Genomic DNA, 24,432 nt, shown 5'->3' on the forward strand with positions numbered 1-24,432 from the left:
TCCTCGGTCTCCCAGCTCCCCCTGCTCCCACAGCTTGTTCCCTAGAGGGAGGCTGAGAATACCTGAGTCAGATCAAGGCCCTCTCCTGCTCAGAACTTTCCTGCAGCCCCATCTCACTCAGGGTAAAAGTGAGAGTCCTCACTGTGGCTCACAAAGTCTCACATGATCTGCCCCTGTCACCTGTCTCAGCTCCTTCCACTCTCCCTCACTCTGTCCCAGCAACACTGGCCTCCGTCCTATTCCTCCAGTGTTCCAGGACTATTGTACTTGTTTCCCGTGTCAGGAACACTGTCCTCAATCTCCACAAGGCTCCCTCCCTCACCTCCTTCACCTCAGTACTCAAAGGGCACCCACCTAGGAGGCCTTCCCTGACCATTCCCTACTGAAAATGTAACTCCCAGCACTGACAGTTTCCCTCTTCCCTGCTTCACTTTTCTCCACCGCACTTGCCACCCACCACACCTTAGATGGTTTACATATTTATCTAGTTTTATTGTTTGTCTTACCCCACTAAGACATTAAGAAGACAAGGTTTTGGTTTCAAGCTGGTCAATACTGTATCCCCCAGCTCTAGAAAGTGCCCTGGTACATAGCTGACCCAAGCACATATTTGCTAAGTTAATGCATATCTACTGTTTCATGTATCTCAGGGTTTTTAAGTGCTAGCCATGTGTCATGAGGCTGGACTCCCTGCATCCTCACAGCCCCTCTCTGAGGGAGCTCTTTGTGTCTTTCTGCACCCTCGTTGCCCAGGGCAGGGCCTGGCAGCGAATGAATAAGCAGTGACAGTCTCAGAGACCAGGTGCTCCCCGCCTGTCCGCCCCCACCTCACCTTTGCCCACGAAGTAGTCCTGGTAGTAGCGGGCGCCCAGGTCCACGTGCTCGATGCTGTACTGCCGTGGGCGACTCTGCGTCCTCTGCTGTTCCTTGGGCACCTCCAGCACCGAGATGCTGGCGTTGGTGCGGTAGGCGCTCAGGGCGGGCTCCGGCGGGCGGCCCTCTCCGCCGCCCCCACCGCTGCCACCCGTGGAGCCTGCGGCCGCCCGGGAGAAGCTCACGTTGCGCTCGCACTCACCGCCGATCTCGTTGCGGAAATGCGGGCAGCTGAGCAGCAGGTCGTTGCTGTTGTCGTCGCCGAGGTCCTGCTCCAGGTTCTCCTTGCAGTTCAAGTCCTCCGTGCTGGTGAAGGCGGGGTCCAGGCCGCCGAGGCTGTGGGCCCGCGACACCGTGAGGGACGTCATGGCCGAGGCGGCCGAGGCCCCGGTGGTCGTGTTCCGCCGCTGGGCTGTGGACGCCCGGTTGGCGGCCGCCTCGTTGAGGTCGAACAGCATGCTCTGCACGTCGAAATGGGCGAAGCTCTTCTGGCAGACCCACGGCCTGCCGGCCTCCAGGGGGCTCCGGCCATCCTCGGCCTCCCCGGGGCACCGGGCCGCTTCGCCCTCGGTTTTACTGCTCCGCAGCTTCCGGAAGATGGACGAGTCCACCGCGTCCCCGCCGCCCAGGCCCCACGCGGGCTTCTTCCGGGCCTTCTCCTTCTCCTTCATGGGCTGCAGTGGCAGCAGGCCGTCCTTGGCGGGCTGCCCGTTGCGGGCGTCCCCCTTGGCTCCACTGCCACCCCCCGCGACGTGTGGGCCGGGATCGGCCCGCAGGAGCTCAGTGAGGCTAGGGGCACCCCGGGCCTCGGGCTGCTCGCTGCGGAACTCATTGAGGATGTCGAAGAAGCTCTGCTCGGGCACGCCCTGCACGTCGATGGAGGACGTGCTCCCATACTCACGGAAGAGCGGCAGTGCCCCCGTGTGCCGGGCGCCCCGGGGCTCCGCCGCGTCCTCCAGGTCGCACTCACTGAGGGTGATCTCGCTGCTGCTACGGTGCCGCAGCGGGAGGAAGGCCCTGCCGGGGGACCGAGGCCACCCGTCCTGGAACTCCACATCCTTAGACCTTCTCCTGGAGAGTCGGTGCAAGGCTTTGGACCCTGAGGAAGCCGGGGTGCTGGCGGGGGGCTGTCCGTTCTGTGTGCTTCTCATGGAATGGGCCACCTTTGTGGCCTTTGTGCCATCTGTGTCCTGTGAGGGGCTGGGGTTGTTCTGTTCTCTCAGGGCCTCCCGCTTGGGCGGCCAGTCAGCCACTCTGGCCCGCACGCCCATCTTGGGCACCGCGGGGGTGGTGGGACTGGGGCGGGTGGTGGCACTGGCCGGGCTCTCACCCACAGGCTGGGGCATGCTGCCGTTCTGGACCCAGAATCCCATGGGAGCGTAGTCCCCTGTGTGCGGGCTGGGGAGGACATCGGCTGCCCTGGTCCCACAGCTGACGGCCAGGTCCACACCATCATTGGGAATGGGCCGATAGGTGGTCATAGTCCACGGGCACTGGAGAGCTACTGGCCCCTGAAAGCTGTAGACTAACTTTATGGGGTCCCCTGGCCCTCAGCCATTGTTCAGGGCCACCAGTCCCAGGATGAAGGATTCTGGCCTCTGAAGCCTGTCGGGAAGGTTGTGAGCCTGTGGAGTCCAGTTGTCCACCATCGCTGTGGACAACTGAGCCAGGACAACCTCACGAGGCAGGCGCTGTCCCGGGGCCTCCAGACTGAGTGGCTCAGCGGGGCACAGCAAGCAGCAGGTGTGCGCGAGGGCTGGCGGGCTGCGGGGGTGCCTTCCCTGCCATGCTGAAAAGGGAGAAAAGGCAAAGGTGAGATGTGATGTTACTGCTCCCAGAGAATGACCTTTTGTTTTTGACAGCTTTACTCATTTAAAGACAAAGAAACAAAAACAAAAAAAACGTTTTATCATGGAAAATTTCAAACATACCCCAAAGCAGAGAGAAGGACACGATAAGCCACCCCACCAGCTTCAACACTATTAACTATTTGCCATTCCTGTTTCATCTGTTCCCCTACTCCTCTACTTTGTTTTTGGCACAGTATTTTAGAATAAATCCCAGACATCAGGCCATTTTACCTATAAATAATTTAGCTTGTATCTCTAGCATATAAGGCCTTCAAAAAAAAAAATAACCACAATACCTTTATCACACCCATCTAGATAAATAAGAATTAATGTCATGTAATACCCCAACTACATTACATTTCCCTGCATTGTCTCAAAGATGTCTTTTGAAAGTTGACTTGTTCAACTCAGGATCCAAACAAGATCTGTACTCTGCTTTGGCATATATATTTCTTAAGTCTCCACTGCTCTACAACCCCCCCTCCCCCATCTTGATGCTATTTACTTATGGAAGGCATGAGGTCACTTGTCCTGTGGAGCTCGCCACTTTCAGGATCTGGCTGACTGTTCCCTGTGGTGTCACTGACCATGTTCCTCTGCCCCCCATGAGTCCTGGCTACTGGTGGTTGTACACAGAGGGTGCACGGCTCTCCATCTGTTTTGTAGTCCACCTGACCAGCCCGCCAGAAAGGAAGTGAGAAGGATGGAGGAATCACCACGAGCACTGGTGGATCTGGGGGAGGGAATGTGTCTAGAAATCTATGTGATTAATAAACATTGATACTAGGAGAGCTGGCAGATCAGCTCCTATTGCTTCTTTGCTGACATGTCCCCAGTGGCTTCTTACTGCATTAGAATAAAATCCAAATTCCTTCCGCTGGCTCATGAGCCCCACAGGACTGGCCAGTCTCCCTGTTGCCTCTCCCCAGCCCCAACCAAGGGATGTGCCTCTTCCATCACACTGGCCTTCTTTTCTGTTCTTCTGACGTACCAGGCCCCATCCGGGATATGTGGGTATCCTTCCTCGGTCCTTCACCAGGCTGGTTCCCTGACTTGATATTCATTCTTTAATGAAGCCTTCCCAAACCACTCTAGGAGCCTTTCTCTGTCACTCTGCTTTCTTCTTTTTCCTGAGAGGTTACCACTCATTGAAATTAGTTTGCTATTTACTGATGATCTCCATCACTAAATTATCAGTTCCAGAATGGCAGGGCTATCTTGTGTTGTTCACTGATGTAGCCCCAGCTCCTGGAATAGTGTCCAGGACACTCGTTCACTAGTGTATGAATGAGCGAACAGACAGCCTCTACCTGACCCGATGTGTTTAGTGCATCCTGACTTGCAGACCTCTGGGGAAGGGAGTTCTTTCTTCTTCTGCCCGGCAACATAGAGTACTCTGCAGGATCACTTCCCTTTGTCTCTACCCTGAGCTTCTGGAAGATGAAACCCTCAGTGGGGAAGGAAGGGGAAAGTAGATCATGGCCTGTGGCAGAACCTGCTGCTTGTCCCAGCAGCTGTGCCCCTTTCTCCTGCCAACAGAACTGATTTTATTCAGGGCAGCAGAGTGCTGGGTCGGCCTGGGCATCTGACTCAAGGTGACTAACAATTACTTTCCCTTGGAATGTGGAACTGCACATGGCCATTGTGAGTGATGTGACTGACTCATGTGAGTCAGTGAGTGTTGGTGCTTTCTGAGTAAGTGGAAGGCCTCCTGTGTGAGCGTGTGTGTGTGTGTGTGTGTACGCGCACGTGTACGCGTGTAGGAGGCACTTCACAACTCATGCCTAGAGGTATGGAGTTAGCTGGCAGAGAGGCACCGCCGGGGAAGCATGAAGCAGATTTGTGGAGCAAAAAAGAAGGGGAGCCTATAGCCTCTGAGAAAGTGAGAACCAGGTGAGGGGAGAGGTGCGTGGGGAGCAAGAGCGCGCCCTCTTCCTGGTTCCCCGTGAGCATTCCTGAAGATACCACAGGGAGGTACACAGGGGAGGTGGCAGAGAAGGGGCAGGAAAGTGGAGAGTCCCCAGGGTTGGGCTGGTTAAGGGAGATGGAGGCAAGGTGAAGCTGCCAGGTGAAGCTGCGGTGACCTGGACAGCAGAGGCGTCCTCTAAAGAGGCCGCTGGGCCTCAGCTCCTGCAACCGAGCCTTGCAGGCATGTGGATGCCTGATCATGGGATTTTTCAAGAGAAAGCAGAAATCTAGAACTGTATGCAACATCTCTCAATCTGAAAAACAAGAACAACAGCTACGACAGCAACAAACTAACATGCAGAGATGACCTCTAACAGGATTTTCAAGAAACTGCTCACGGTCGTTGCCCCATGGGGAGGGAAACTGGGTATCTTTCCTCTCCACTCCCAGCCCCATCCCTGCTTCATTTATTTTCTTTAGTACTTATACTCACTTACGTCTCTGATTTATTCCTGGCCTCCCTCCCCATAAGAATGTGGGCTACTGTGTATCCCCAGGATCTGTGTTTTGGAAGAAGGGGCAGAAAGGAGCCCTAATTTTTATTGCACACCACTGACTACCATTTGCATTACTTACATGTATTCTTCGTCAACAGATGAATTACCAACACACACCACAATGAGGGCCAACAAAGTAAGTATGTGGGCCTGATTTGAGCAAGGGCTGCTGGTTTGTGACTTTCAGTGACTGGTCTTCAGCTTCGTCAGAGATGAGGGCCTGAGGGCAGCCCCAAACTCTGCTGGGCCCCGGATCCCAGGCCAGGCTGGGGTATCCCGACCAGCTGAGGGCACTGTTGGTGCCGCTTGGCAGCCCAGCTGTGCCCTTGGGTCAGCCTGGCAGAGTTCAGAGGATTAGTCCTTTGAGGTCACGTTTGGGCTGGTTGGGAAATGCAGTGGCCCCAATGCGACCCTGACTTGCTTATGCAAACACCTCTGACAGATGGGCTTTGCTTTGCTGATGGCATTTTGTTTCAGCTCAGTCAGAAACCCCCAATTCGCTTTGCTCTCTTCTATGAAAACACACAGATGTTCTTGAGGCCCCGGTCTCTGCACAAATCCCTTCCCTGAGCAGGTGCAGCTGAGTCTCCTTGTGACGTTCACAGACTGAGTGTATGATACCCACAGCCTCTCTGGGATTCAGGGACCGGTGCACACTGGTCCCTTTCTAGCTGTCTCTGTCGAACTCCCTCTTCCTAAAAGCACTCTGATCTTCCTGATGGGGAACCTCTTGTTATGAGAGCCAGACTGCCTGGGTTCAGATACTGTTGTGCCATGGACTGGTTACTGAAACTGTGACTCAATTTCAATCCGTAAAATGGGGATAATACCATCTACCTCATGGTCCCTGCTATTATTACCGTTCCTTCGCATATCTCTGGCAGGAGTTCTTCCCCCTCCCCGCAATTACAGAAGCACAGCCAGGGGTGGGCACAGGACCTCAGCAGAGCATAAAAGGCTGGAGGGTGTCCTGCAGTAGCGGGGAATGTGGATCTGAGTTTTTTCCTACATGTCACTTGCTAGGGACCCTGGCGTTCCTTTCTTCCCGTGTTGCTTGGCTCCTGCCTGTTTTCTACAATTGCCCCTCTGGCCTCCTGTTGATTCTGTAAGCCACTGATAAATCTGCCTCTGCCCAAGACTGTCAAGAGAGGCTTTTGCTGCTGGCATCTGAGAACCTTGACTAAGACACGGTGCTGTGTGCAAAGAAGGCAGCTGCGGATGGTGGAGGGGAACAAATGGGGCCAAGGCGGTGGCACAATGAGAAGCAAGCGACAGTGGGTGAGTCAGGCGGGAGGCATTTGGCTGCAAGTAACAATACCATCCAGTGGTGTCTTGGGCAATGAAGACATTTCTTTATCTCATGTAACAAGGAGGCCAGATATGGCAGCTCCACGCTTGGTACAGGGAAATGATGTCAGGCGTCTTCTCTTTCTCCCCCACTGCCGTCCCGCAGTGTGCTGCTGGCTTACATCTTTGGCTTGTGGCCCCGTGGTCACAAGCTGGCAGCCACAGCCATGCCTCTCACTGAACTACTGGCGAGGGGTAAAGAAAGGGATGATGTAAGAGTGTTCTTACCGATCTGACCCTCATCAGGAAGGAGAACATGGCCAGAACATTGCCCCTGCCTCCACAGACATTCTTTTATGTCTCATTGGCCAGGATGTGGTCCCTTATGGCCACTCCAGTTGCCAGAGAAGCTGGTGAAGCCAGCCAGAGTCTAGGATCATCCTGATTGCCCATGGGCCACTGAGGACTCATCCCCGGGGCTGGCCACCCTGGTTCCCAGAAAACGTCAGGGTCTGTTAGAAGAGCAACTAATGGTGTGTCTGTGTAAGTGCTCCCAGACTGTCATTTGTGAAGAAGCTGGGGAGCTCTGAGCTGAGAGGATGCTTCCTTATCAGGCCCCCAAAGCCTGGAGGCTAGAACGGCAGATGGACAGGCCGGCACCATGGCCCCTGTGTCCTGGCTCTGAAGGGCCCTGTGCTGTGGGGTCACAATATCTGCCGGAACCTCACAGAGCAGAGGAAAAGGGAAAAACACAAGGCTTCCAGTGTTAGACATTTGTAGTTTGCTCCCCCAGCCTCCATGACTTCTTTTTCCAACAACAGCCCAGATTTCCCTTTGAGAACCTGCCCGCTCTGACCTCCACCCAATGGGCTAGAGGAGGGCTTCTTCTCACGGTCAGGAACAAATCACGCAACCCAATCAGAACCAGAGACCTAGTGATGTCTTTGCTAGAAGTGCTGGGGCTGAAGACTGTGCTTTTCCCTTTTACCCTGAGCTGGAGAGGATGTGAAAGATGGAATCACTGTAGCCATCTTGTGACCATGAGGGGAGAACCATCTGTGAAAGGGGCTGAGAGTTACAGACAATCTGGGGGCTGTAGTCATCATTTGAGTCTCTACAACAAGCCTGGACCTGAAGCCAACCCGATTCCACTTCCCACCTCTGGACATTTTAGTTACATGACAAAACAACAACAAAACAACATCTGTAACAACAGCTACCACGTATGACCCTTCCACGGCCCAGGTCCTTGTCTAAGCACCTGACATTTGTTATTTCTCTTAACCCTCCCAACAGCTCCATGGGGTAGATACCATCATTATCTCCAGCTTACACATGAGGAAACAGGAAGGAAGTAATGTGTCCTAGACCATACGACTATGAGGTGGCAGAGCTGGGACTGACCCCAGCTGCTTCATTCCTGAGCTCAAGCACCAGCCCCCCCAGTGATCACAGGCAGACTCCTGCACCTCGTGATTCTCATTTTCTTCACTGGTGACACACAATAAATTATCTCCAGATCCAACTGCTCTTCTGAGTTCCAAACTCAGGTACTTACCTGCTTACTTGACACCACCGTGTCTGTATCTCATACGCACTGCAAGCTGAACATTCCCAACCTGACCTCTTGACCTCTCCCAACCATAAAACTTGCTCCTTTTCAGGATAGTCAGGATGGGCTGAGCTACATTACACTAACAAAGGACCCCGAGTGCTCAGAGGCTTACACAACAAGGGTTTGTTTCTTGTTCATACTGCATGTCCATCATGGATTGGCCAAGGGCCCCCGCTCCTGTCAGCTTTGCTCCCAGTTGAGGGAGTAGCCCTTCACCTGAGACCCTGCCTATCTCAGAGGGAAAAGACATGGTTGAACCATGCAATGGCCCTTAAAGTTCCTGCTCTGGAATGACACGTGTCACTTCTGCAAACTACATTTTATTGGCCAAATCAAGACAAGAGATGTCAACAGGGCGGCACACCAGAATATTTGTCAGAACAGGAATGCAACTGGCCATCTGCTTCCTCTGCATCTCAGCAAAGGGCACTCACTTCCACCCAAGGGCTCAAACTGGAAACATCAATGTCATCCTTCACACTTCCTCTCCCTCACTCCACACGTCCAATTCACCACCCCACGTCCTGCTGACTCTCCCCACAGCATATCCGAGTCCATCTTTCTCTCCCACCAGCCCCCTGGTCTGAGCTGCTGTGACTTTCACTGGTTCACTACACCACAGCCTCACTGGTGTCTCTGCTTCTGTTCCTGCTCTCCTAAGGGTCCTTTTCCACACAATAAAATTCAAAACCTCCCTCTCGGTCCTCCAGGCTACCTTTCCTCCTCCCCTTGCTCTTGGAGCCCAGGCCACAAGGTCTCTCTTTCAGTTCCCCTCACACCCATCTTCCCTGCTGTCTCAGGACCTTTGTACATGCCATTCCTGCTCCCCTTCCTTTACCTAGGTAATTCTTTCTCAAGACTCAGGACAAATGACACTCCACCTAAGCTTCGTTTCTCACCAACCTGTTCAATCCCCAACCTGAGCTCTCTGCATTTCCCTTTGGTGGTACCTGCATCAATATATGTAAGTAGAGACCTCCCTGGTGGTCCAGGGTTAAGAATCCACCTTCCAATGCAGGGGACATGGTTTGGATCCCTGGTTGGGGAACTAAAATCCCACATGCCGTGGGGCAACTAAGCCCACGTGCCTCAACTAAAGAGCCCACGTGCCGCAACTACAGAGCCCACACACTCTGGAGCCCGCCCGCCACAACTAGACAGAAGCCCACATGCCACAAGGAAGAGCCCACATGCCACAAGGAAGATCCTGTATGCCCCAACTAAGACTCAATGCAGCCAAAAACGAATAAACAAATAAATAAATATTAAAAATATATACATATATGTAAGTAATTTACCATGTAATTAATTGTTCACCATATGTAAAGTCTGTGAGGCACTGAATGTGAGTCACTGCCTGCACCTGTGGCACAAGCCTGACGCACAGTAGGTCATTAATAAATATCTGCTGAATAAATGAGTGGATGAATGACAACTTCATTCTGGACCTGGAAGCACCGTCTCAGTTGGGGTCCATGACCTGAGGGTAGGTAGGGCTTGCTTGGTGCCTAAGTGTGTCTGCCCCTGGGAAGAAGCTGAAAGTAATGTGTCGTGGGGAGAGACAGTGTCTGTGTGTGTGTGTGTATGTGTGCTGCCCCTTCACAGGCCTTAGATGAGAGGGGCTAAGTAGGTATCCAGGGCCTCCATCCTATATAGCCTCTGTGTCCAGGGCTGCCCTGATCTATTACAGATGTTTCTCCTTTATGGAAACATGACCCAGTCATTGTGATGGGGGCTCTGTGGGACCTGTGAGCTCTGGATAGCTCAGCATTGTGGCACCAAGTCTGAGGGTTACTCTCAGAGGCTCAGGGAGAACAATGACTCCTCCAGGGACACAGTGGCGATTCAGCAGTTTCGGGGTACATACAAGTCATTCACTTGTCCAGTAAGAACTAGTTAGTTAGTCCTTGGGCTTCCCTAGTAGTGCAGTGGTTAAGAATCTGCCTGCCAATGCAGGGGACTGGGGTTCGAGTCCTGGTCCAGGAAGATCCCACACGTCGCGGAGCAACTAAACCAGTGTGCTACAACTAGTAAGCCTGCGCTCTAGAGCCCGCGAGCCACAGCTACTGAAGCCTGCGCGCCACAACTATGGAAGCCTGCGTGCCACAACTATGGAAGCCTGCGCGCCTAGAGCCCATGCTCTGCAACAAGAGAAGCCACTGCAGTTAGAAGCCCGCGCAGTGCAATGAAGAGTAGCCCCCGCTCGTCACAACTAGAGAAAGCCCGCGAGCAGCAACAAAGACCCAACGCAGCCAAAAATAATAAATTAAAAAAAAAAAAAGAATTAGTTAGTCCTTAAAACTCATTCATTCATTCACTCACTCATACAACAAACACCTACCACATTCTTTTTTTTTTTTGCCCGCACCGCGGGGCTTGTGGGATCTTAGTTGCCCAACCAGGGATGGAACCTGGGCCCTTGGCAGTGAAAGCGCGGAGCCCTAACCGCTGGACCGCCAGGGAATTCCCACACCTACCACGTTCTTACAAATCATTCAGTCCAAAAAATTCATTCAGTCCAAAAAAGCACTAAAAACTTATTCACTTATTCAACATTTACTAGGCATGTATAACTCATTTATTCCACAAACACTAAGCACTTAAAATCCATTAATTTATTCAATAAATTTCTTAAAGCATCTACTATGTGCTGTTATAGGAGCTGAAGATATAGCCCTGAGCAGGACAGACCATGCTCCCCATCCCTTAAGAACTTACTTCCAATAGAAGGAAGCCAGAGAAATAAGTAAACAAAGAAAACAAAGGAATTTCAAAGGGTAGTCAGCCATATAAAGGAATAAAATGTAAGGCTGTGACAGGTTGGGAGGAGATCCCACCCTGAAGGCTCAGAGAGGGGGTGCCCTCTGACCTGGGGTCTGCATCAGGAGAGGGCACCTGCTGTGCCCCAGGTGTGCTGATGAGCGAGGCTGACGTGCCGGGGCAGGAAAGCTGGGAGCGGCCCACATACGAGGCTCTCTGGGGTTGTCTGAGGCCGTGGTTCTCTCCCCCAGCTGTCCATTAGAGGCACCGGGGAGCTTAGTAAAAATACAGGTGTTCATACTCCACCCCCAGAGAGTCTGAATCAGCTGGTTTGGGGTGGAGCCCAGGCCTGAGTGTCTTTTATTTTATTTTTTATTTATTTTTATTTTTTTTTGCGGTACGCGGGCCTCTCACTGTTGTGGCCTCTCCCGCTGCGGAGCACAGGCTCCGGACGCGTGGGCTCAGCGGCCACGGCTCACGGGCCCAGCAGCTCCGCAGCATGTGGGATCTTCCCGGACCAGGGAATGAACCCGTGTCCCCTGCATCGGCAGGCGGACTCTCAACCACTGCGCCACCAGGGAAGCCCCTGAGTGTCTTTTAAAAGCTCTGCAGCTGATTCCAATATGCAGCCAGGGCTGAGGAGAGAGGAAGAAATGGACAGAGCAGAGACAGGAGCGTCTGACACCAAGCCTCGAGAGGCCACAAATGTCAGAGGAAGTGAGCACACTGGCCACCACGGGCCCAGGCAGAGGGGCAGGAGGGCAGGTGTGCGAGAGGCCCTGGAGGGGGGGTGTGGTCTGGGGAAGACCAGGTGGTTCGCAGGCTGGATGCTGCTGAGAGGGTCACCTTTGGTGACAATTACTGGCCTGAAGGGCATTGTGACCACTGCAGGAGGTATTTCAGGCAACTGCCGCTCCAGGGAGCCTTGTCCACACCTCTCGCCCCTGGTGCTGCTGGCCAGCACGTGGTGACTTCCTCCCTCCAGCCCCTCCACACCCCAGGCAGAATCACCTTTGTCCTCCCCTCCCTGAGCTCCCAGGGCTCTGGGCTGCACACACTCGACTACAAGAGTTAGCCCACAGGATTTTTAAGCCCCTGAGTATCTTTTGTTCTCCTTAGACCTTGAACAGCTCCAAGTTTGTGGTGGACTGGGGTCTAACGCTTGTGTTCCTGCCACATGGGTCAGGTAGAGGGAAGGGATGGTATGGTGGTGATGCTTATAACAGTAAGGCTAATACTTACGAGTTCTCCTGATGGGCCAGGTGCGGGGCTACCCTCGTGGGATGTATAAACTTGTGTGTTATAATAACCCTATTCAGTAGGGACCCTAGCATGCCCGTGTTACAGATGAGGCAAGGGTAACATGGCCAAGTCACACAGCTGGGATTCAAACCTCGACAGTCTGGCTCCCACACCTATGCTCTAAATAAAAGATACAGCAGGTCCAAGGGGTGTGTTGTGTGAATACATGAATGACGCAAGTATCTTTGAAATCAATTCATAAGGACAAAGCTCTGGAATGTCAGCAACACCTCAGCAGATTTCAGATTAAGAATCTGTTTTCTCCCCGCTATATCTTTCCCCACCTTACTGGAAATCTGAGCATACACAGGACCACTTTAGAGCTCCCTCCCCCAGGAGGGATGGAAATCTCAGAAATCTCATTACAAAGTATCATGGCAGAGACTCTGCTCCATCAGCCCGAAGATCAATGAGCAGGGCCTTGACCACGGCCATATACTACTGTGATCTGTTTTGTATGCTCAACAATTCTGACACCAAATGTGTGCGTTTTCCATACCAAGCAATTCTCATAGGGCTGGGTGTCCCACAATTTAACTCAATCCTGACGCTAACTACCCAGAGTGAGCACAAACCTCATAGGTAAAGGGCTCAGTCTCATAAGACTGTCCCCACTTCAGACCCCAACTGCAAGCAGTGGGTCCCTAGGTTACCCACACTTCTGCACGACTTGGCTACAAATCAGAGGTTCCCACGACCCCCTCCTCAAGTTCAATAATTAGCTATAACAGCTCACATAACTCAGAAAACACTACTTACTACTACTGGTTTATTATAAAGGATACAGATGAACAGTCAGATGAAGAGATACACAGGATGAGGTCTAGAAGGGTCCTGAGTGCAGAAGCTTCTGTTCCTGTGGAGTTCGGGGTGTGCCGCCCTCCAAGCACGTGCACGCGTTCACCAACCTAGAAGCTCTCTGAACCCTGTTGTTTAGGGCTTCATGGCGGTTCTGTTATGAAGGCCTGATGGATTAAATCACTGGCTATTGGAGATTTAATCTGCAGCCCCTCTCCCTTCCCAGAGGTCAGGAGGGTGGGGCTGAAAGTCCCAAGCCTCTAATCACTTGGTTGGTTCCTCTGGCAACCAGCCCCATCCTGAAGATATTTAGGGGTCCACCAAGAGTCACCTCTTTAGCATAAACTCAGGTACGGTTCAAAGGAGCTTATTTTGAATAACAAAAGACGGTATCACCCATATCTCTCAGGAAATTCCAAGGGTTTTAGAAGCTCTTGTGCCAGGAACCTGAATGAAGACCAAAATATTTTTCTTATTATATCACAGTATCACGCTGTGAGAACCTGCACTTTCATATTTAATGTCAGAGCCCAGAGGATGGGTGTTTCTAATTTAAACTTTCCCAGGCATCCAGGAGGGCTCCACATTCCTACCTAGGAGTCAAGGAGAGTCCCCACAGGGGCAAGGGCAGCCATGTACAGCTATTACGCTCAAAACAGGGGAGGGTCCCACACAAGTCAGAGTTAAATCCGTATCGGTTTTTTTCCCCTTGAGGAAATAGGAAGAATGAACTGGAATTATGCGTTGAAAATGTAGGTGTCCATATTGTTTTATTTGTATGCAGCAATTCCCCTTCCAGGAATCTCTTCCTCAGATATTCACCCCAGGGCACCTTGAAAGACAGACTCAAGGTGGTTCAACTGCAGGGGTGCTCCCACTGTCGCACTGCTGTAATATGGAAGCGTTGGGAACAGCCCCAATGCCCACGAGCAGAGGATGGGTTACGTGAATCTGGGTGCTTCTGTTCCAGGGACGGTGCCACAGCTGTGATAAACAGTGAGGTAGCGCCATGTGTCGTGCATGCAGACTGTCCACACGGCCTGAAGGGAATGAGCACGGCTCATACTTACTGAGCGCTTACTGTGCCCCAGGTGAAATGCTTACACACATTCGCCCATTTAACCTTCACGACAAGCCTGTGAGGCAAGGACTACCTGAGGGACGGTGCTCATTTAAAGCCAATGCAACTCAGTCCAGAGAGGCTGACTAACTTGCCCACGGTCACTCAGCTAGAATCCAGTAGTGCTGCATTCTAGTGCTGAACCGAGGCTATCCAGCTTCCCACCTTATAGTCTTTTACTCTATGCTGCCACTTCGGAAGGAAAAGCAGCAAGGTGTGGAATAGTTTGTGTAGCATGACCCCATTTGGCTTAAGTAAGAGGGGGACAGATTTTGTTAGTGTGAGTGTGCATATACATAAATTCTATAAAACGTTCAAGAAAGGGTCTAGGAAGACATCCACCAAACCATTAAAAGTGGTTACTTCTAAGGAGTAAAATGGAATGGAGATAAAGGAAAACTTAAAAAAAAAAATTATCCGTGTCTGTGTATGAATTTTTACAAGTATGTAAGTTCAAGGCCCTCTTCAAGACCCCTATGAGGCTCTGCCCCAAATCCAAATCCTGGTGAGAAGCCCTGTGAATAGGTTTTGCATGTCTTCTTCCAGACCTTTCTCTGTGAGTCTATAAGGAAATGCTCACAATTGCACAGGGGAGGGGCACCTCAGGCTGGGGTTAAGTCTTCAGTTTTAAAAGTGAGCACGTGAAGGGAAACATGAGTGGAGTGAAAGCCACGCCCCGAAAAGCCCTGATGGATGCAGTTAGAATGGAAGAGCTGCCCCACCCCCTGGGTAGAGCACAAGTCCCCACCTCAACCTCGCCTCTAGGGCCATGGAGTCTGAAAAATACACATCTTTCCAAGTGGAGATTCCTCTGTGGCCTAGCAAGATGCTCACCCCCAGCCCCACTGAGGGAAGGAAGGGGAACCCCATCTCGTGTTCATGTGCTCCGCAGTGAAACAGAAGCAGTGCTTACCCAAAATGCTTAAACTGCAATAAATGCTTATATACAGAAAAGAATTTTTTTTAAATAAATGAGTTAATACCTCCATAGTTGCTTTTCTTACTGATTACCAGATCTTGAAGATGCTTCCTGATGTGACAGCTGTAGCGTAGTGGTTAGAAGCAAAGACCACCCAGGTTCAATTCCCACCTCTGCCGCTCAGACCTTGGGCAGGTGACTTTAGCCTCCCTATACCTAATTTTTCCCAGCTGTAAAATGGAGATAATAATAGGGCTTAACTCATAGGAATGTTATGAATTAATGAACAGAGAGACTTAGAATATCCCTGGCACACAGTGATATATAAGTATTAGCTATTATCATTTTCACTTATGTAATAAATAATAGTAATACATTAAGCAAACAACTAGGACCAAAGGTGGCCTTGGAATGAACCCTGGCTCCTCTGGGCTCAGGAGCCAGGTAACCCATGCTGGCCAATCTTGAACAAGAGGAAGGGCAAGCCCCTCCTTCCTGGTGGCCCCCGAGCCACGGCCAGGGGGGGCACCTGCTGCTGAGTCCCTGTGGGCTTGGGTGGGTTAGGCGAGGGTGTCACTACCTCCCGTGAAGCACACATGGGTTGAGCATCTCGTTCCAATTCTGGGCACAGTCCCACTCACTTCAAATTAGACTCTGAAACCCCAAATTAAAAAAGGATGCTTCCTGGAGTACAGACACATGCACCAGGCCCACCCAGCAGCTGCAGCCATGCTCGTGGAGTGGGGATGCAGTGACAGAGCTGGGCTACAGACCTCTGTGGTCAGGGGAGCCCCTTCTGAGAAGAACTTAATCAGGGGCACAACCCCGGCTCCAGGGAGCTGGACATCCCTCAAGGGATCTCCTGGCTCTAGCCAGGCCCGACGTCAAGCCACATGCCCTGGTATGGCCGTGCCGTTTCTTTTGATATCGAAGGTTTTCGGTCTATGGCTGCTGTCTCGAATCCTGAGTGTTCCCGCTATCACCGTGGGGGGCAATGCTGGACCCACAGAGGCTTCCAGGACCCCGCTTCTGAGGCTGCTCTCGTGGCTGCTGCTGCCCAGGCTGGACTGGTAGTTAAATATTCAGTACGTTCCCCCGCAGGGCTCACTCCTGTGGCCAGGCCAAATTTCCTTTAGAAGATGGTTGTCTTGTCAGCTTGGAGCCTGACTTGCTAACTAATCCCAGCTAATTGCCACTGAAACCTGCTAAGATCACATCTGTTGGGTTTAGAGATTAAATCAATATTTGACAATCTTGATTAAACAGAGCCAGGGAATCCTTGTCAAAGAACATCTGTTAAAGCCCTGTTCTTTCCGTCCTGCTCTTCGGGGGCCAGGCGGGAGGTGTCTCGGGCTCCGCTTGCCCTCACCTCTGGGGTGGGGGGCGGGGAGCAGGGGAGCCCACCAGGAACACTGTGGCCAGGAAGGCTCCCTGTGGTGGGAGGGGAGGGGCTGAGGGGGACACACATAGCTGGACCTTGTTATCCTGGGTGGCACCCAGCTGCCACCAGTAACCATCCTAACTGCCCCCCTCCCCACCCAGAGTGCCAGGCCCCCCTGCAGAGTACGTGCCACACAACACTGAATTCAAGTTTTCTAGTGGCCCGTGGAGGCAGTGTTCTCATCACCTCCATTTCAGGATGGGGAAAGCAAGGTTCTGAGAGGGGACATTACTTGCCCAAGGTCGGAGGGGCAGGGGTCTGAACCTGGGTCTCGGAACTCTGAACTCTGACTCACTCCAGAGTCTGTCCTGAGACCACTCAAGGACATGAGTTCAAGTTGTCAAAAGTGAGAGCAAAATCTGGCACTTTCGGAGCCAGGAGCCCAGGCTGGAGGCCTGCTCCCATGGTCCAGTTCCCTCAGCTACACTTAACAATGGCAGCCCCGCTAAGAAGCGCTGGCCTCACACCTGGCCCTAACTCAACCCCTGCAGCCTCCCAGCGGGAAGGCTCTACCATCCTGCCCCACACTGCACAAAGGAACACTGAGGCTCAGAGAGGCAAGTTACCTGTTTGAGATCACCCAATGAGGGAAAAGGCAGAGGTGGGGCTCGAACCCAGGTGGGTGACTCTAAGGCCATCGTAACTATGGTCATCTCTAAAAAGCAGGGATAGAGCAGTGAACATGGTGGGTCTTTGATAAATGCCTGCCCTCTGTCCCTGGGTAATTTTATGGCAGAAATTAGGCTTCTGCTCTGGAGTCAGATCTCCTGGGATTAAATCCCGGCCCCAACGCAGACCAGAGAGTATAACCAGTGCCACCTCACTGGACTGCTGGAGGAGCCCAAGATGATCCCCATAAGGCCCCACTCCCCACAGTAATGGCACATAATAATAAGCACTCATACATCCTCATCCAGGATTAAAGAAAAAAACAAAACAAAACAAAACACACAATAATAATAAAGACAAAGCAGCTGCACTCAAAGTACCTTCATGGCAGGAGGGGTGATCAGACACCCAAATGCCTGCAGCCACTGTTAACCTCTCTATCCCTAGGTTCACAGCAGCACCGAGATCAGGGGAAGTCCTCCACAGTCCAGGGAGTCCTGGATTTCCTGAGTCCATAAAAAAACCCATCCCCAAACCAAAACCAACCAGACAACCAGTCAGCCACCAAGCCAGATAGCCGACTAACCAACCAGCCATCCAGCAAGTTAGCCAGCCAACTGGTCTCATGTTTCTGTGTCTCTGCTCTACCTCTCTGTGTCCCTGTTCCCGTCTCTCCACGTCCCTGTCCTTGTTCCTCTGTGTGTCTCTCTCACACGTGTGCACGCACAGATGGCCATACCACAGCCATGCACGTTTCAGGCCCCTGAGTCACAATCCCATGTTAACTCACCACTGGGCATGTGCTCCAGGCTGGCAGCCTCTGCCTGGTCCCTCTGTTAACTCCTTTCCAGATTCCAAGTTCCCAACATCTGCAGGCCAAGACCATATATATGTATATATATCCAGTCTCACCCCCATCCTGAAGTATACAATATTAGAAGGAAACTGGCTGCTTTAATCAGAGAACAAACTCAGAAATCCCGAGAAGTAATTTAGAAGAATGGCACACCCTCTTACCAAAAAAAAAAAAAAAAAAAAATTAATTAGTATTAAAAAAAAATCCCCAGCTTCCTATTTTATATCTATATAGCCACCTAGGTCAACACAGAGCTAAAATCTGAAAGGCTGAGCTCCAGCTATAAGCAGTTACCCCAGGGAGGGGAGTGTACATGTGATCGTCTTGTCCTAGACCCTGAAGCTCCCAAACTTCCCAAAGTCACATACCTCCAACTGACACAATCGCAGACCACCTGTACTATTAATTAATTAACAGACCACCTGTACTATTATTTACTTAAGACAGTCCTTTCAACCAACTCGTTTATTAAAGCCTTAATAATATCAGTGTTGGAGTCATAATTTTTTCTAATACTCATCAAACAAAATGCACAAACACGAGAATTCGTAAGGCTTGTCTGTACATCAATGAAAACGAGCTTTAACACCAGAAATGCACTGATATCAAAACCAGGATGCAGCTCCCAGACATGATCCTGAGCAGAAAAAAAGCCAGACGCAGAACATAATATGGGTTATGATTCCATTTCTATAAAGTTCAAAAACAGGCAAAATGGAACCATGTTATGCAGGGTTGCTCACACAGGTGACCCAACTTCGAAAGCAAGAAATGGCGAATGGAAGTCCTGAGAGTAGTGGCTTCTGGGGGAGGGAGAAGCTTCTGGAGGTTCTGGCAAGATTCTCTTCTTGATCTGGGGGTTACAGGAATGCTTGCCCTGTAATTATTTGCTAAACTGTATATTTACATCTGATGTACTTCTCTGTGCATGTGTTACATTTCCCAGTAACAAAGTTTTTAAACGTCTTTTGCATTGTATGAATTCGTTTTTAAAATGAGATCGTACTCTTATATTATATATGTAATTTTAAAAAACAGGTACATATATTTTAAAGTCTCAGTTGTTTGATGTTTGCAGACCCACTTTGAAGACCTGAGAATCAGTTTCATGCCTTTGTGTGCAGTGCATACAAACAGACACACACACACACACACACACACACACACACACACACACACACACACACACACACACACACAGCCACCCTAGTCACTCTCACTCTCCTGGCTCACCTTCTCTGCTATAAAAGGTTTCCACTTCCCAGAACCTGCAGGGCCACATCGCCTGTGTGAACACAAACATCATCCTGGACAGGCTGAGGGAACGTGTACTTCCTCCTATAGCCCCGAGGTGGGGGCAGCGCGGAGGCAGGGAGGACAGGGTCATCTCATAGCAGCAGTTTCTGGACAACTCACCAAGTGACAGCAGGGACAGAGTGGGAGGGACTGGAGCCCACCTGAGAAATACAGGTGGGCTTCCAGGGCATAAGGCTATGGGGCCAGGCTGCTGTAAGGAGCAGCATCCCTGCCCTGCCCCTGCAGTGATACCAGTGAACACTAGAAGGGCTCCTGACCCTAGATTGGGTACCCAGCCTCTTTCGGGCCCATGGACTGGCTGACAGTTGGCGAGGGCCTGCAGCTCTGTTTGAACAACACTGTGATCAAACATCCTGCCCCGGGACTGCACGCAGGATGGGTACTCAGCCCAAGGCCAGTGCAGAGGAAGACAGGCTGGAAGGGGGCACCCGGCCCTTAGGAGACTAGGGCGGTGGCTCTCTGTGAGCTCAAAGGAAGCCAGGACACTAGGAAATCAGCAACTCACTTCCAGGACAACAAACTTTTCTTTTTTTTTTTTTTAATGGTCACAGTTGGTGGAAACCTTTTACAGGAAATCTGCCAACAGCTTTTTAAAATGTTCTTACCCTCTGAACCAGCAGTGCTACTTCTGGAAATTGATCCCAAAGAAATTCATGGCATTGGTTATAAAGTGGCGGGGGGGAAGGTCCAACCTCAACGTCCAACAACAGGAAAATGGTTAAATAAATTACCGCACATCCTTGTCACATTAAAAATATATATACGCAGATGCAGTCATAGAAAAAAGATTGGAAAAAAAACTCTGAAATGTTCACTGGGGTTACGTTTTGGTGCTAGGACGACCAGTGGTTTTTGAAAACGTGTTCTTTATACCTTCCTATATTTTCCCAAATTACCTTTAATGAACATGTTTTCAAAATCAGGAGAAAAAAGCTGTAAGTTTTCATTCATTTAATTGATGTCCATTCATTAGATGAACGTTTCCTGAAATCTGACTACGTAATAAAGCAGCGAAGGAGGTAGTCCCTCTCTGCCCTACGGCTGGAGGGGGAGATGCGTATAAATTAAGTGCCCTTACCAAACACGCATGTCAGCATAAACGATGCAAAGAAAGGATAAACTGACGGAGGACAGGAACGGGCGTGGTTGGTCAAGGAAGGCTTCTCAGAAGCAGTGGTGTTTAAGCCCTGAAGGATTCGAAGTTGACCAGGGAAAGGGGTGGTGACAGGTGAGGGGTACAGATGAACAGCAAGGGCAAAGACCCTGGAGTATTTAGGAGTCTGGAGTTGCCCTTCATTGCAGGTTTAGGAGGCAGTGACCCGATCTGCCTGCCATGTAGATGATTAACCTGATAAGCAGCAGAGTGGAGTCCCACTGGGAGCTGGGGTAGCCGTCCCTGTGAAGTGCAGGAGTGGCCTGGCCCAGAAAAGGGGTGGTGCTGACATAAAGAAGCAGGGAGACTGGAAAAGATTTGGCTGCTTCCTCACATGAAGGGGAGCTCCAGGGCATTCAATCCTAAACGGAGTACCAGGGGGGGTACAGGCCAGACCAGGTCAGAGAGATGCAGGTCACCACTCCTGCTCTCACACCTACACTGTTCAGACCAGAGGGGAACAGAGATGAACAAATGAGCCATTACAGGGCAATGTGTTTGGGCCGACAGTCACCTGGTAGGGCTGGATTCAGCTTTAAGAAATCTGACAGTCTTCCAAACAAAAGCCAGTCCCCGCCCTCTTACTAGGTGGGATGTATTTCAAAATCCTTCCCAGCCAGGCTTCCACAAGTGCTGCTCAGTTGACCCTAAGGCAAGGAGCATCCCTCCCAATGGGCAGATGAGGAAACTGGGCACAAAGTGGTTGTGCTTCCTGATAACAAGAACAAGAACTCAGGCCTTTAGTGTGAGAATACTGTGACCCTCTACCCGGGCCTGCTCCCATGTTAAGCACGACACTGAATGCTTCACACTCATGGCTGCATGGACATGACTGCTGGTTGTCAAATCCAAACCCACTCTCCTCTTCTTCCTTGAGAGAAGTCTGAATCTGTTTGGAGCAGCAGGATGCCCATCCCAAAAGCTTGCTTTTGCAGGTTCCCTTGCAGCTATGGCTAAATATGTGTCCCATGCTGGCCAACAAGAGGTTAAGCAGAAGTCTGCTGGGGATGGGCGAAGGGGCCTTCTGGTAAAGCTACTGCTTTCCAATAAAAAGAAGCACACCCTTTGCATCATTCTCCTTCCTGGAATGTGGACACCATATCTGGAGGTGTGGCAGCCATCTTGTAATTGTGAGGCTGAAAGCCACAAACTGAGGATGGCAGCACAAGGATTCAGAAGGAGCCCACTCTCCCAGCCAGCGGCTCTGCCCTGGGCCACCCACATGTGCAACAGAGACTAGTTGCCTTATTTATGTCCCTGCTCCCTGGCTTTCTGTTACTTGTAGCAGACAGAGTACAATCTTGGCTGATAGAGATCCTACCCAGATCCTCATTTTACAGATAAGGAAATGGAAGCTCTTCGAGGGAGCGTCACTAGCCCAAAGTCACATAGAGCCCGGAAGAGATGAGGCTGGAATGTGAGCCTGTATTCCTAACCACTTCATAGTAGCTCCTTGAATCTTATTGAAGAATACTAGCTTTGGAGAAAACTTGGCTTCAATTCACTTCTCCATTTAGTAGTTTGTTTGCCCATCTCCCTCCCCCTCACCGGAAGCATGCGCTCCCTTCACTCTGTTTGCTCTCTGCCACCTAGAACGGCGCTGGGCTGGTGGCGGTGCTCAAACCCCGCCCCTCCCCCAAAGAGCAATGATCAAATGCATGGCAAGATGGAGCGACTCTTCTAGAAAATGGGAACGCCACCACTGGCTTCACAGGAGGCTGTGAGGATTCAATGAGGGATGAACGGAAAGCACAGGGCATGGTGTCCAGTTAGTGCCCAATAACTGGTTCCATTATTACCATCCCATGGGTATAATGTGGATCTCCTCTTCCAAAGACCTCTCCTCGTGATCAAAAGGGTTCATCATCTCTAGAGGATTCTTTTTTAAAACTTGGACGCAAAAATGATTTCTCTACACAAACTAGCTATAACTCACAGGCCAAATACCCCCAGCATTCCCCATGAATTCCCAACTGCTCTGCAACAGGAGCAGCCTCTTCACCTCCCAGCCTTACCCTTGGCCTTGTATTCTGCTTGCAGTAACTGCTGTGTACACCAATCCTTCCTCTTCCTTAGGCCAGTTCCCAAGCCACCTCCTGGGTGAGACCTTCTCTGATTTCCCCAGCCCATCTGGCACTGCCCCTCAGGAAAGCTACTGGGGCCCCGTGTGGCCCATCCGCTGCCTGATGTGGTGTCTGCAAAGGCCGACTGCCTGGCATGCCTGTTGGGTGCTGTATGTACATGCATCAGCCCCCCACAAGAGCAGCTCCTGTGGTCTTGGGGTCTGTATTGACTCTCCCAGGAGTGATGGCACCTTGAGGACATGTTCAAGTCCATCTAATGAACAGGAGAATGAATAATCACGCGGCCTAATGTTTATATGGGGCCTATTATGCGCCCGGCATTGTTCTAAGCACTTTATGTGTATTAGCTCATTTGGTCAGCACAACAATCCTTTTTTTTAAAAAAAATATTTAGGGCTTCCCTGGTGGTGCAGTGGTTGAGAATCCGCCTGCCGATGCAGGGGTCACGGGTTCGTGCCCTGGTCCGGGAAGATCCCACATGCCGCGGAGCAACTAAGCCCGTGAGCCATGGCTGCTAGGCCTGCGCGTCCGGAGCCTGTGCTCCGCAACGGGAGAGGCCACAGCAGTGAGAGGCCCGCATACCACAAAAAAAAAAAAAAAAACATATATATATATATATTTATTTATTTATTTATTTATTTAATTCATTTTGGCTGCGCCGGGTCTTAGTAGTGGCATGCGGACTCTTAGTTGCAGTATGCATGTGGGATCTAGCTCCCTGACCACCGACTGAAGCTGGGCTCCCTGCATTGGGAGCACAGAGTCTTACCCACTGGACCACCAGGGAAGTCTCTGCACAACAATCCTTTGAGAGAGGTACTATTATCAACCCTACTTTACACATGAGGAAATTGAGGCATAGAGTGAGGTAACTTGCCCGAGGTCACACTGTTGGTTAATGGCAAAGCTGGGTTCAAACCCTGCAGACTGACTCCAGAGTCCACGCTCTTAACCTCTAGGCTCTCTTCCCTCGTTGTATGAATAAATGTACAAATGTCCACGGCATGAAGAGAGCCACCTGGGGCCAGGCTTGAGTGGAAGGCAAAGTTCCCTATTTTCCCCCTAAGCCAGAACAAACACTCTCAACCGGTCTCCCCACATTCCAACCCCCTTCATCTTTGCTAACCTGCCAATATTGAGGCTGAAAACCAGACACTCACTTTTCCAGCTGAGAAGTCTGCTAGAAGGTACGAATGCTTCCTCATAAAAGAGCAGTACCACGGTCCTAGCTGGCTCCCTGCTTTCTGCCTCATGGCTGTGAGAGGATGTGCTACCTGGAGCCCCAGCAACCATCTTGCAACCATGAGGAAAGGTCAAGATGATTTCAGGAGCACGTACTTGGGGCCCTGACATGTGCAGCTGTGGAACCAATCCCAGAGCTGCGTTTTCACTGGACTTTCTAGCTGAATAAGCTACTGTGAGTTGAGTTTGTGTTACTTATATACCAGGTTGAGATATAAAATATTTAGAACCCCGTATGGCACAGGCAACAGGCAATCAGAACAGGTGGTGGCTGGTGAACATCAGCCTTGCTTGTATCTGATTATTTGAATGGGAGTTCCTTGAGGGATGGGATCAATGCCAGTGTTGTGCACTGTTGTGTCTCAGCACCAGCACAGTGCCTGGCACAGGGGGCACACAGGCAACATTTGGTGAATGATCCTGAATGATGTCTCTGGAGAGCGTATACTGTGTTGGGAGTACAGGCGCTAGAGTCTGAGTGCCTACTACACTACCTTCCAGCTCCAAACAGGGCACTTCATCTCTCTGAGCTTTAGTTTCCTCATCTGTGAGGCTTCCGGAGGGAACATCAATATCCATACGTGTGGAGCACTTAACACAGGACCTGGTGTGATGCCAGGGATGCATGGTAGCTTCTATCAGCCTCTTTTATCCTCTCAGTTTCCTTGCCTGGCAAATGGCTACCATGATCTGTCTCTGCTCTAATGAGATAAAATCTGGAAAAGTACAGTATAAAGCGTC

General features: G+C 51.0%; 1 protein-coding gene across 3 annotated transcripts in view; it reads right to left on the reverse strand.

Moving 5' to 3' along the window:
* Positions 1-24,432, reverse strand: part of SIPA1L3 (signal induced proliferation associated 1 like 3) — a 236,836-nt gene that overhangs the window by 95,913 nt on the left and 116,491 nt on the right. For all 3 annotated transcript variants that reach the window (XM_067020260.1, XM_059044984.2, XM_059044986.2), the window contains one exon: positions 833-2,662. In XM_067020260.1, the coding sequence (XP_066876361.1) occupies positions 833-2,354 (1,522 nt within the window). In that variant the 5' untranslated portion in view covers positions 2,355-2,662. The remainder of the gene's footprint in view (positions 1-832; positions 2,663-24,432) is intronic.

The sequence above is a fragment of the Kogia breviceps genome, chromosome 18 (assembly GCF_026419965.1).
Source record: "Kogia breviceps isolate mKogBre1 chromosome 18, mKogBre1 haplotype 1, whole genome shotgun sequence".
NCBI classification, from domain to species: domain Eukaryota; kingdom Metazoa; phylum Chordata; class Mammalia; order Artiodactyla; family Physeteridae; genus Kogia; species Kogia breviceps.